This window comes from Balaenoptera ricei, chromosome 3 (genome assembly GCF_028023285.1).
Source record: "Balaenoptera ricei isolate mBalRic1 chromosome 3, mBalRic1.hap2, whole genome shotgun sequence".
Classification (NCBI taxonomy): domain Eukaryota; kingdom Metazoa; phylum Chordata; class Mammalia; order Artiodactyla; family Balaenopteridae; genus Balaenoptera; species Balaenoptera ricei.
The window spans coordinates 123762474-123776542 of record NC_082641.1 but is presented as its reverse complement, the minus strand read 5'-3'; the positions used below and the strand labels follow the sequence as shown (position 1 = coordinate 123776542).

Below are 14069 nucleotides of genomic sequence, written 5' to 3'. Positions count from 1 at the left end.
TTCACCTTTCTACTATTTCCAATGTGGCTTTAATTTCTGTTATTATATTCTGTTATTTCTGATTTCATATTTCTCTTCCATTTATTTCATGAATTGCATCAGAATTGACAGAGTGAATAAAAACACAAGACACTACTATAAGCTGTCTTAAGAGACAAACTTTAAACATAAAGTCATAGAAAGGGTGAAAGTAAATGGATGGGAAAAGATATACCATGCACACAACATTAAGGCAGGCATGGCTATTTTAATAACAGATGAAGACAAAGGGTATTATGAGATAAATAGGGTCATTTCATAATGATAAAAAAAAGACAATCAGGAACACATAACAACTGTAAAGTGTATATAAGCCTATTTACAGAGCTTAAAAATAGATGAAGAATGGACCAATTAGAGAGGAATACGCAATCCCATTATAAAAGATTAATAGAACTCTCTCTCAACAACTGACAGACCAACCAAACCCCAAAACTAACAGTACTAAAGGCCATCTGCTGAACAACAACAAAAAGACAGTGACTTTGAAAGTATCAAAACCAAAGAAAGTGCATGCTTTGACCACAATTAAATCAGTAACAGTGAAATACCTAGAAAAACCCCAAATTAAGGAAATGAAATGACAGACTTCTAAATAATACATGAGTCAAAGAAAAAATCAAAAAGTAAATTTCATAATAGTAAGAACTGAATGGTAATGAAAATACAACATACCAAAATCTGTAGGTTGGTGCTAAAGTAGTGCTTAAAAGGAAACTATGTTAAGCTTTAAATGATTATATTAGAAAAGAACTAATACTAATGATGTAAGAGGACATCATAAGAAGCTAGAAAAAGCATAAAGTAAACCCAAAGTAATTAGAAAAAAGAAAATAAGAGCGGGAAAAGGGGGGAGGGGCCTAACCACCCCAAAGCTGGTGGTCTTTACGAAAGACCACAAAATTGGCAAACCTCTGGTTTGACTGATCCAAAAAAAGAACACATCACCACTATGTGGAAAGAAAAAGGGGTTATCACCACAGATCACAGACATTAAAGGATATTAAGAGAATAATTAAGAACAAAGACATCTAAAGGATATTAAGAGGAGACTTCCCTGATGGTCCAGTGGTAAAGAATCTGCCTTCCAATGCAGGGGACACAAGTTGGATCCCTGGTCGGGGAACTAAGATCCCACATGCCGTGGGGCAACTGAGCCCACACGGTGCAACTAGAGAGAGAAAACCTGCTAGCCATAACTAGAGAGAAGTCCATGCACCGCAAGGAAGACCCAACGTAGCCAAAAGAAAAAATAAAGAAAATATTTTAAAAAATAAAAATATAAAAAATAAAGGATATTAAGAGAATAATTAGAACAAATTCAACCTAGATAAAATAAGCAAATTTCTTGAAAAACTTACCAAAGCTGACAGAAGAAACTACAACAAAAATAACTGAATAGTCCTATAATTATTAAAGAAGTTTAATTTGTTATCAAAAACCTTCCCAGGGCTTCCCTGGTGGCGCAGTGGTTGGGAATCTGCCTGCCAATGCAGGGGACACGGGTTCGAGCCCTGGTCTGGGAAGATCCCACATGCTGCGGAGCAACTAAGCCCATGAGCCACAACTACTGAGCCTGTGCTCCGCAACGGGAGAGGCCGCAACAGTGAGAGGCCTGCACACCACGATGAAGAGTGGCCCCCCACTCGCCGCAACTGGAGAAAGCCCTCACACAGAAACGAAGACCCAACACAGCCAAAAAAAAAAAAAAAAAAAATCCTTCCCGAAAAGAAAACTCTGATCCCAGATGGTTTACTTGTTAATTCTATAAAACCTTCAGGAAAAAGTACTTACTATCATCTTACAAACTTTCAGTAAACAGAGGAATGGAAATCACCAATCACCACCCAACTCATTTTTATGAAACCAGCATAAGCCTAATACCAAAACCTAACAAAAAACATTACAAAAGAAACTTACAGATCCATATCCCACAGGAGTATAGATGCAAAAATACTTAATCAAACATTAGCAAATCAAATCCAACAATATATTAAAAAGATTAATCTACCATGACAAGGCTTATTCCAGAAATGCAAAGCTAGTTTAACATTCAAAACTCAGTGTAATTCACCATATTAAAAGAATGAAGGAGAAAAACTCATTTCAAAAGGTGCAGATTTATGATAAAAACACTAGCAAATTTAAAAAAAAAAAACCTATAGCTAGTATTATATCTGATGTAAAAGACTGAATTTTCGGAATTCCCTGGTGGCACAGTGGTTAAGAATCCGCCTGCCAATATGCAGGGGACACGGGTTTGAACCCTGGTCCGGGAAGATCCCACGTGCCACGGAGCAACTAAGCCCATGTGCCGCGACTACTGAGCCTGCGCTCTGGAGCCCGCGAGCCACAACTTCTGAGCCCGTGTGCCACAACTACTGAAGCCCGCGAGCCTAGAGCCCATGCTCTGCAGCAAGAGAAGCCACCATAATGAGAAGCACGCGCACCACAACGAAAAGTAGCCCCCACTCACCACAACTAGAGAAAGCTCACATGCAGCAACGAAGACCCAACACAGCCAAAAATAAATAAATAAATTTATATTAAAAAAAAAAAAAGACTGAATTTTCTCATTCTACATGGCGAATAACGCAGGGATGTTCACCTCTTCTATTTAGCATTGCTCTGATATGATAGTCCTAGCAATAAGAAGAGAAAAATAAGTGGCATTAAAGATCAGAGAATAAGAAATAAATGTGCTCCCATCTGCAGGTGATAGAATTATTTACGTAGAAAATCCCAGAGAATCTACAAAACAGTAATAAATGCATTTAGCAAGAGTCTAGTCTACAAAATTAATATATGAAACCTTATCACATATAAATTTTATATTTTTATGAGGTCAAATTTATTTATCTTTTTATTTACAGTTTCTAGGTTTGGTGTGTCTTTCTTAGGAAGCACCCCATTCCTTCTCCAAAAATGCAACTATATGGTCCTAGTGTTTTTACAGTCCATCTGAATACACGGAAGATAACCACTTGTCCAAATTATCTTCCAAGTTCTGTTGATGAAGGAATGTACTATCAGCGTAACCTTAATTCCCTAATTTATTATTTTCTATTTCTTATAAGATGGGTAAGTGCTAACTCTAAGTTAAACAAATTGTTCAGCTAAGCAAGTATGCTACTTCATTTGGATAATCAAATTTTATTAGTTTATTTTTTTGATATCTTTAGATGTTGCTCTTCAAATTATTATTTCTTTAGAGATAAGCTAAATGTAAAACGTGAAGTTCCATGTTTTCCTTAATTATACTAGAATTCTTTTCCTGGTATCTCAGAGCATCAATCTGACTTTTTGTTTTTGTTGTTTTAAGAATAAAGAGAGGTCAAAATTAGAAGCGTTTTATATTTCCTAGATCAGCAAGCTTTAGTTTCTGGTTCTAAGAGAGTTTTTAATGTTTTGACAAAAATTTTTAAGGTCATTGAGAACTATAACTTTTTCCATTGCTTACTAAGATTGCATCACAAAGATTTAGCCTGCCATAAATTTTTTACAGTCCCGTACAAAGTGCAAATTGAGGGCTGCCTGTATTTGCCATGTTTTATTTGTCTGTAATCTGTGCTGGGTTTTAACTTATTAAAAATTTATCTTTGAACTTATAGTATTTAAACTTTTGTATTTAACTATAGTGGCACAGGGACTTTATTTTTATTTATATATATATTTATATCAATTGACTGCTGCTTTTTTAGGGTTTTTTTTTGTTTCCATAGTTTTTTACCCCCAATATTATGAAAAAAATTGAAACATACAGAAATATCGAAAGACTGTTTCTAGAACAATGAACACTATATACTGACCACCTAGATTTTACATTTAACATTTTATCATATATGCTTTATCACTTATCTATCCTTCCATCAATGCATCTGCCAGTCTTATTTTTCTTGATACATTAAAAAATGCAGATTATCAGTACACTTCACCCCTAATCACTTTATCATGCATATTATTAGCACAGCGAGTTTTGTGACACAAGAATTCTTTGTCCATAGTTTTTCTATTAATGCTGAAATGTCCTGACAGTTTCTCACTCCACATTTATCACTAATACCATTGGAGCTGTATTAGCACACCTAGGTATTCTGAAGCCAACATGAGTTAGTAGAATATCACCTCCATCTCAAAGTAGTTATTGCTATTAATATGGATCAAACAGTGTTTCAGAAATTGGAATCGAAAATTTAGGCTTAGTTTTTTCCCAATAAAGTTAAACATCTAACAAGATCGCTTAAGTGTCTCAGGATGGTTCTAATGGAAATTCTTGAAGAGAACTCTGCACTGAATAATTGGATGAAAATGTATTACAGTCACCACCCCCCAACTCCTGCCTTTAAATTAATTATAAAGAGAGATCAAAACTAGAAGTATTTTGTATTCCCTAGGATCAGTAAGCCCTAGTTTTTGGTTGGATTCCATGACAAAAAAGACTTCCACAAAAGATTTCACCTAGCAATAATGACTTTGAGATTCATCTGTGTTGTTGAGTGTATCTATAGTTTGTTCCTTTTTATTGCTGAATAGCATGCCACAATTTGTTTATCCATACACCTGTTGATGCACATTTGGGGTGTTTCTAGTTTTCTGTTTTTCCACTCCTAGATACCTGCTTATTTGTAATAGCCAAAAACTGGAAACAGCCCAAATAAATTACAAATAAAACTGTTACGAACATTCTTGTAAAAGTATAGACATATGTTTTTGTTTCTCTCGAATAAATAGTGGAATGGCTGAATTATTTATTATATATTCTTCCTAGGAAACTGTCCAACTGCTTTGCAAAGTGGTCCTACCATTTTGAAATTCCCATCAGCAGTGTATGAGAGTTTCAGCTGCTCACCATCCTCTAAAACATTTGGCATGCTCAGTTTTCAAAACTTTTAGCCATTCTAATAGGTGTGGTTTTAATTTACATTTCTCTGAGTACTAATGACAAGGAGCTTCCTTCACATGTGCTGCTTGTAAAGTACATGTTCATGTCTTTTGACTACTTTTTTGTTGGATTGTTTTCCGTATTATCGAGGTGTGCGAGTTCTTTATGTCAGAGTTAACAGCAGTATACATAAAAAGCTCCCACATACCAATAAGAAAAAGACAAGTCCATAAAAAGATGAGCAAAAACTGTAAAGAGGCAATGCACAGCCAATAGACATAAAATAGGTTCAATTATACCAACATTCTGGAAACATACAAGATTTCTTTTCTTATCAGAATACTAAAGATTTAAAAGGAATATCCCTACACTGGTGAGAGTGAGAGAAAACTGGTACGCTCAGGCTGTTGCTGGGAATATTAACTGGTACACCCCCTTCTTCCCACAAAAAAAACCCTTTCTGAGGTCTATTTAGCAATATTCACCAAAATTTTAAATAGCTGTATCACTTGATTCAACAATTTCACTTCTAGAAATAAATCCTACAGAAATACTTGCATGTGTTCCCAAAGAAATATGTATGTATAAAGGATGCCCTAAACAGAAACTTTCGTAATGCCAGGGCAAAAAAACCAAAAAAAAAACCAAACAAAAAAAACCCACAAACAATACAAAAACAGAAGACCACCTAATCACCCATTTGTAGGAAAATTACCTATTTTCATACAATAGAAAACTATGCTATCACAAATAGATTTACATGTACTAAAATTGCAAAATGTCTAGGACATATTTGCTAAAAAATTCAGAAATAATATACTTTCTAAAGACACTGTAATGTGCATGTATAACACACACACATCTCTACACACATGTGCATAAAACACAATATAGCAAAAGGTGCAGAAAGCATATGTACCAAACTTTTACTAACGAGGAAGGGCTTGGTGACAGTGGAATTCTTCTATGAAGTAATTTTTTACTTCATATAATTCCTTTATATTGTATGCTTTTTTTTGTATGCATTCATCTAATATCATATCAGGTCAATGAGAAAATAAGCAAAGCACAGGAATTATAAATATAAAGCATAAGAGAAAAAGTAAGGGATTTAGAATAAATACAAGATACTCAACAAGCAAGTTACAAATGTTCCAGAAAGGGGGAAAGAAACAGATGAAGAAAAGCATTAATTAAACAAATCCCAAAAGAAAATTTTACTAATCTGAGGAAAGACCCAAGTCTGAAAACTGATAACGGCCACAAAACTCCAGACTGGTAGGGTTTGGAATTGGTTACCGGCTTTTCATGTACAATACTCAGAGAAACCACAATCTAGAAGTACATTCTTTTAAACAAATTGTTTTCATAACTTTGATTCTAGAACTGGGTAAATATTTTGCACAATTATTTTTAAAAGGGAGCCTGTGTACCAAGTTGGTAGAATAACTACATAAAAAACAACTATTCCAAAATGCTTTTAAAACACAATGATTTGACTATACATCCCTAGAGTAATATACCCTAAACATAAAAATAACTGGAAAAAAAAAGCTTAAACTGTATTCAGTAATCACACTGTCGGTGATAGTACTGGTCTTGCCTGTGAGAAAAGCAAATGAGTAATTATGTTGCTATCACTCAAAGATGGTTTCCAGAAGAAAAGGAGATACTGAATTAAGATAGATGATGAGAGTCAGTAAAAATCTTGTAGTAGACTTGAACTGCAAGTAATGGTGTGAACTTAAGATGTATCTTTAAATGTATGTATCTTCCACCTCTGTCTACCAAAGAGGTCTAAAAATAATGACTAATTCAGTAGTAACAACTATCCCTAGATCCCACATGGCCTATAAATGCCCCTTCTCACAAAAAGAAACCAGGGCTCCTTGGAAAATAGTTGAATCTAGGTCTGAAATAGGAAATGTATGAGATAAAGATCAAACATGAATCCGATCACATCTCTGTAACTGCCTGCTAACTTGCAGGAAATTCAGGAATGGAGGATTCTATTAAAGAGCACCATGAGAATGCAATAATAAAATCCAGACTGTGGGACTCTATAGAACAAACACATTTATTTTTTCAATATAAAAGCAAGGAGGAAAAAGCAAGGAAAACAAGTTGGAGGGGAATCTGTAGATTATAAGACTTAAGAAACAAGCCAACTCATTGCCATGTGTAGACTGTACACGGATTAAATAAGTTAGAAAAGGAACAGGAGAGAAAGCCCTGATGTGGGGAGAGGAAGAAAAGGGAAAACCAAACATAAGAAGGAAAGAAAAAATAGACTATTCAATGCTAAGATAAAAAGACATAATTTTACAAAGTTCTATAAACATAATCACATATGAGAATATATACACAAAAGCAATTTTAAAACATTTTAAACAATAAAAAAGTAGATTCAGAATCTTAGTGGTTCAAATCTATAATTTTAAACAATAAATATTAATGGCGAGTTCCATGAAGGGAGGAAGACACTGCAGCAGTTGAATTTTGAGCACCCAAAATACAATGAACAAGAACCAAAAAATATTCAGTAGATAAAAACAGGTATTTGAGGACTTCCCTGGTGGCTCAGTGGTTAAGAATCCGCCTGCCAATGCAAGGGGCACGGGTTCGAGCCCTGGTCCGGGAAGATCCCACATGCCGCAGAGCAACTAAGCCCATGCGTCACAACTACTGAGCCTGCGCTCTAGAGTCCGCAAGCCACAACTGCTGAGCCCACGTGCCACAACTACTGAAGCCCGCACGCCTAGAGCCTGTGCTCAGCAACAAGAGAAGCCACCGCAATGAGAGGCCCGCGCACCGCAGCGAAGAGTGGCCCCCGCTCACCACAACTAGAGAGAAAGCCCATGCACAGCAAAGAAGACCCAATGCAACCAAAATAAATAATAAATAAACAAACAGGTATTTGACACATGCTTTTTTAAAGTACTTTTTCTTCCTATTGGATAATCATCATCAAGCATGGCGATCGATCAGTCAAACAGCTTAAGGCAAGTACATACCATGGAGTACCAGGAATAGGAGTAGTAGCCACTGGTTTTGCCTTCTGGGCAGCCTTTTCTTCTTCAGTCATCTCTTCTTCTTTGGGCTCCTATGGGAAATGATATTACTCCCATTAAATTAATATCACAAAACTATACCTGAATATCCCACAAATATAAGGAAGATTGCAAATACCTTAAAGTACAACCAACATAAGGTCTGTTGCTAGCATACAGAGGAGAGACTCAGAGTCAGAATTTCTAAATAAGTTCTAAATCCTTGCCCCCTAGACAGAGCCGAATTGCATAACAGTAGACCCCATCAGCAGCAGGTCCTATCTTACAGACTCACTAACCATCTGTTTAAGAGTAGAAAGAAGGAAAAGGGTATAGAAGATTAGAGGAGACCTCTTCATTTAAGGTCGTTTCTTTTTTCTGCTAAATTCCTTACTGATAAGACAAGACTACCATTGGTCCCTCATTGAATAAAAAAAGCTTCCAAAAAGCAGAGCTCTTTTAGTGCTGTAGAGAGATTATTCCATGCCACGAGAGGACAAATAAAATGCAACGATCATTCCCCAATATGAAGTTGTACTTCTAATTATAACATGTACCAGTCTGTAAGTCAGGAGGGGACATCAGCTCTGGTCCAAGGTCCTTTCTTTCTAGAGGGGTCTTGGTTTAGTATAAGAAGTAATTTAATGAAACTTTCAAAGGAAAAACTGAATTAGAAATTTCAAAGAACCCTAAAATTTCAGGTCAGATTTACAGCAATTATCTAAAACTACAGCAAATGGGTTTCCCTGGTGGCACAGTGGTTAAGAATCCGCCTGCCACTGCAGGGGACTCGGGTTCGAGCCCTGGTCCGGGAAGGTCTCACATGCCGCAGAGCAACTAAGCCCGTGCGCCACAACTACTGAGCCTGCGCTCTAGAGCCCGCGAGCCACAACTACTGATCCCGCATGCCGCAACTACTGAAGCCCACGCGCCTAGGGCCCGTGCTCTGCAACAACAGAAGCCACCGCAATGAGAAGCCCACGCACTGCAACAAAGAGTAGCCGCCGCTCGCTGCAACTAGAGAAAGCCCGCGCACAGCAACGAAGACCCAACACAGCCAAAAATAAAATACATTTATAAAAAATAAAAATGAAACTACAGCAAATGGATTTTCAGTTACAAGTAAACTGCACCCAACAATCAATGCCGGCTCCCAGGGAAACAGGTAATGGCCCTTTACCTCTTTTATCTCCTTTATTGGCTCTTCTTTAGGATCCTCCTCCTCCGTCTCCATTGGCAGAGGTTCTTCAGAAGGTTCTTTAATTGGCTCTTTAATCTTCTCCTCTAATTTTTCTATTAAAAATTGAGATAACATCACACAGTGGTTCTGATGTAACTTCTGATGAACTTTCAGAGACTAAGCAGTTAAGATATTCCATTTCTAGTTATTAACCACAAAAATAAAATGTTCTTCCTTGTAATATCATTGATTTGAACCTAATGTAATGTTCAACTTCAAATACCTTGCTATACCAATTAGGAAACTGTCAGCAGAAAAGAACTACTAGGATTTCAGAGGGACATAAAGTCTTTCAGGTCATTCACATATCATTTGTAGCAATCATTCATTCTGCTGAAAGGGATAACATACTAAAAAACAGAAACAGGGACTTGTGAAATAGAAAATTATGAGTCCTCTTCCCCCAAGATTCCAACAGCCTAAAGTTTTTCTTCAGAACACATACAATAAACACATTCCTTCCTGATCATTACTATCAATCTCAATAATGATAACGATAATTATTCAGTAGAATAATTATGCAATTCCTGACAAGAGTAAAATATATATATTAGTGTGTACATATAATTTAACTTCTCCAGATGATAAAGTGATGGACAAACACGTAAGTAGAAGAACTGGCTTTTTAAATAAATACATATTTATCAATTCAGAGGAAATAAATAATCCAACACTATGTAACTAGAAAATCCCTCAAACGTTTTAAAAAAGGAATTAACTCAGAATTTCAAATAGCATTTCTATTTATACTATGTCCCACCACGTCATTAAAACTATACCTTTTTCCTTTAGCTCTTGGGGTTTTTCCCAGGTTGATTCTAATGTTCTATTATTATAATAATATGTCTTCCCATCTGCTGTTTTATATTCAGTCCACTCAGAAACTGCTGTTGCTCCAGCTAAGGTAGCAGGTGAAGCTGCAATAGCAACCTGGGGGTGTATCATGGGTACAATAGGAGGGGCCATTCCTGGCAATACACCTAGAAGAAGAATAATAAAAAAATTAGATCCAAGTATCAAATTGTGATACAAAATAAAGCTTTAAGATATGAGCTAAATCTTTCTATTAAACATTAATAATGAATGAGCCAGTTGAAACAAAAAAAATCATATAAATTATGATTTAATTACTTAAATCTATATCCCTGGCTTACTTCTAATGCCTAAATTCAATTAGGTTCAGAAATTGAACCCAAGAAGTACCTTAAGAACAGTCAGAAATTTGGGTCACAACTATAAGTGAAATCTTAATAAATTATAACATAATAAATTATAAAAATAATGGTATATTCTCTACTTATTAATAGAAATATATTTTTATAAAGAATTTCCTCAAATTCTAATGAAATCAAGGCAACAAGCACATTTACTAAGCATATTTCCTGAGGCAAAATTGTTTTCTTGTTCTAAGGTACCTAAAAAGGATATGAATTCTACTTTAAAGTAAATGACTGAAAAAATAAATAAGTAAAAATAAAGTAAATGACTGAGTTTATTATCAAATCAACTTTAATATACTAAGTGATTAAGTGAGATATGCCTGTAAACTCTTTGACAGTTTATTCTTTTCCGGAAAGAGAGCAATGTTTCTTTTTTTTTTTTTTAAAAGATAAGCCAAGATTTATATTTTTCACCAGACAGCTAAACAAGCTGGTATTATAAATAAAATAATCAAAAATGTGAATCAAAATTGAAAAAAAAAACCCTCAAATCCTATATTAGAATTTAAGTTTCAGGTAATTAACTTCAGTAACTTTAAAATGCAAATTTATACTATACACACAAATATTCACACACATATACTCACTAGCATGCAAGCATAATCACATCACTTTACACATGGAAATGATTTTTTTATATTTAACTTAAAAACACGTCAAAAAATAAAATTAAATGTTATGAATATGAGAATGAAGTTGTTTACACTTATTACAAAAATTAAGATATAAAGTGATTTGACCTTATTTGCTTTTGTGAACCAACGAAGCTAATACTACAGGCAATTGGGAAAATTAAGTGTTGGCCAAATATGACAACTGCATTTATACTGCTCATTAAAAAGAAAAATATAAAAAAATCCACTCACTTGGGCAAAATAAATAAATAAAAGGATAAACAACAACATTCACTACCATGCCAACTTACAGACAAAACAAACTAAGATGGTTTTAAAAATTACCGGTCTTGGTGGTAGCGACTGTCTTTACATACGGGCAGCTGACTATTTGCATCATTGCTACACCTGTAAAATGGATAAGCAAGCATACGTTGGAAAGCTGCCATTGTATGTCGGCTACCACTGGGATTCAGGGAAATAATTTACCACTACAATTTAGAATGTTATTTCCAATGAAAAAGACCAAGGATGGAGTAGAATTTCTTTTTGTTTGACATTTTGTGGGAAGTGGTGCCAAATCCAATGATAACTAATTCTAAATTATAGCATCAATTACCTTTTTATCAAACCAGCTGATAATATCTGAAGGAGTCTCAAGAGTTTAAATTCAACAAAGGAAAGCCCCTTCATTACATATGCATAACAAGTTTTCATGTTTTCATGTGGGACATTTTCCCACAGGACATCAAACCCATGCTGCTTAAGACACCAGTGAAAGGCAGACGCAGCATGACACTAACAAGACACTTTCTCTGTGCTGCTGCTAAGTGGGAACTACATGCAAAAGCAGAGGCATGGAGCATAACCATGCAGAAGTAGAAGAAGAGTAAGATAGGACAAAGAGGGGCGGGAGGAAAAGGAAGAAAATAAAGTATGAGACAGATCCAAATATACCACTGCAAATAATACTTCAAATAAAAGGGCAAAGATGAAGAGGAGGGTAGCATTCAACTAATGACAAAATATCCATGTGTAGTGCCTGCTGTATGGAATGCCATGGGCTTGGAACACTGTGGGGGCAGGCTAACAAATTAAGAAGAAGACAGCCCCTTTAGTATCATTTATGACTACATGGGCTGATTACTTTAGAAACCTCAATCGTTTAAGCCAGCTAAAGGAGTAGCACTTGTATTAAAGAATGGAAATTACGTACAGTTCTTAGAAGAATGAAGACTCATCATGATGCATTACAATGGTGATAAAAAGGGAATGAAAGGAAAAGCTGGAAAACTAAGACTGATTAATTGAGGAAAATCAAAATTAAGAGTGAATTTTTTAAAACTTTTAAAGGAAAAGGCTGAAGGCAAAGGGTTGGGAAGTTAAATTTTATTTTCTATTTGTTTTGGCTAAAAAAAAAACTAAACCTATTTTGGTACTGATAAAAATTAAAAGTAATAAATTCTTTTCCCCACTAAAGTACATAAAAATAAATTTTTCCTAATTCAGAGACAAAAATTAAATTAAACCCTTGCATTTGTAAATAACATACCTATGTTCACGCGCACACACACACAAAATACTGCCAATTTTTGAAAAGTGCCTTAATTTCTTAATTACTATTTTAAGTAAAAATATTAAAGCTAAACTTTCTATTAACAATGAAACTAAAACAAACGCACTGGATCAAAAAAGTATGCTGAGTAAAGTTATATGTATAGTTTTATTTTCCATAATGTTTAAAGAAAGCAATGGAAAAATTCGTTTGATTAAGGAAGTTACAGCATATATTAGGTTTAAATTAGTATAAATACTGCTATCTGCAGGATCACTGAGCCTACTAAGTCAGCACTAGAAATTCAATTCTTAGACTATATGAACTTTACTCTCAAAGACTGTTCTCCAAAACCATCCCCTAATAAGTAATTTCAACTATATAACTTAAACAGAAGAAAGTCAAATATATTCATGTTTAGGCCTAATTGCCATTGTTAAATATCAGCTGCGCCAACACAGAACTCTTGTATTTGACTATCAACATTATAGGCCATAATAAAAGGACATGTCTGTTTCTTCTCATGTTAAAAAGACCAACTTAAGGTTTTCTAAGGGTGACTATATGCATATCATGAAGACTCACAAAATAACCAAACATCTAAATTTTTAACATTCTTTAAAAAGGAGCATTTGTTCAATTTTCCTACAACTCTACCCTCAAATTATATTCTACCAGGAAATTAGAAAATTCCATTTAGAATTCTGGATAATCCTGATGTCACTGACCATAAGCTTCTTAAAATTCCAAATAAGATTTTACAGACTAAGAAGTAGAAATCCTGTAATCCTAATCCAATTCACTATCCCCAACTCCACCTCTTACTCCTATATTTTACCTAACTCTTCCACTCCTTTTCTTCATCTTGTTTGACTATCCCTTCTTTAATCATCCTCATTAGCACCATACATTGCTATTTCAAATAGAATATAAGGCTCCAAGATAAATTACATCCAAATTCCTCCTGTTTACCTTACTGTTGAATTGATATAAAAAAGGAAAAACAGAGATAGATGGCATTATACATAAAACCAAAGATTTGGGGAGGAGAAAAACAGGTCTTCTTTTCCATTCGTTTTTTTACTAAAGTACCTTAGATGACTGAATTAAAAGGGGAAATGAGAAAATGAACGAATTCTAATATCTAAGATGCCTCACTATATAAAACAAATATTACTTTCTATAAAACATTAGTTCCCTCTCCAAAGAATCTCTGGTATCTTGCATAAAATTTTACAGATTATCTAACTCAGGTTCTCTTCCAACTGACCTACAAAATATCATTAGTGGCTGCCATTTATTAAATGCCTTTTACTGCCAAACTTCATAGGTACTACCTCATCTGGTAACACAAACGGTTACCATCTGTTCTAAAATTTAACGGTGGGGTGAGGACCAGAGAAGACCAAGACATCCAAAGACAGCTATAACTGAAGGGATTTTACTGTGACAAAATTCCACTTTCTACA

At 34.9% G+C, this 14069-nt stretch overlaps 1 protein-coding gene across 7 annotated transcripts in view; it reads right to left on the bottom strand.

The window, feature by feature from the left end:
* The window catches only part of TCERG1 (transcription elongation regulator 1), a 59003-nt gene that overhangs the window by 28683 nt on the left and 16251 nt on the right, over positions 1-14069 (bottom strand). For 4 of the 7 annotated variants that reach the window (XR_009502409.1, XM_059917403.1, XM_059917408.1 and 1 more), the window contains 4 exons: positions 11391-11453; positions 9991-10191; positions 9152-9264; positions 7936-8024 (listed from right to left, as the gene is read on the bottom strand). Coding sequence is in view for 6 of the 7 variants with exons in the window: in XM_059917403.1 (XP_059773386.1) it covers positions 7936-8024; positions 9152-9264; positions 9991-10191; positions 11391-11453 (466 nt within the window). In the remaining variant the exon portion in view is untranslated. The remainder of the gene's footprint in view (positions 1-7935; positions 8025-9151; positions 9265-9990; positions 10192-11390; positions 11454-14069) is intronic. The other 3 variants (XM_059917404.1, XM_059917409.1, XM_059917407.1) reach the window with 1 other exon arrangement.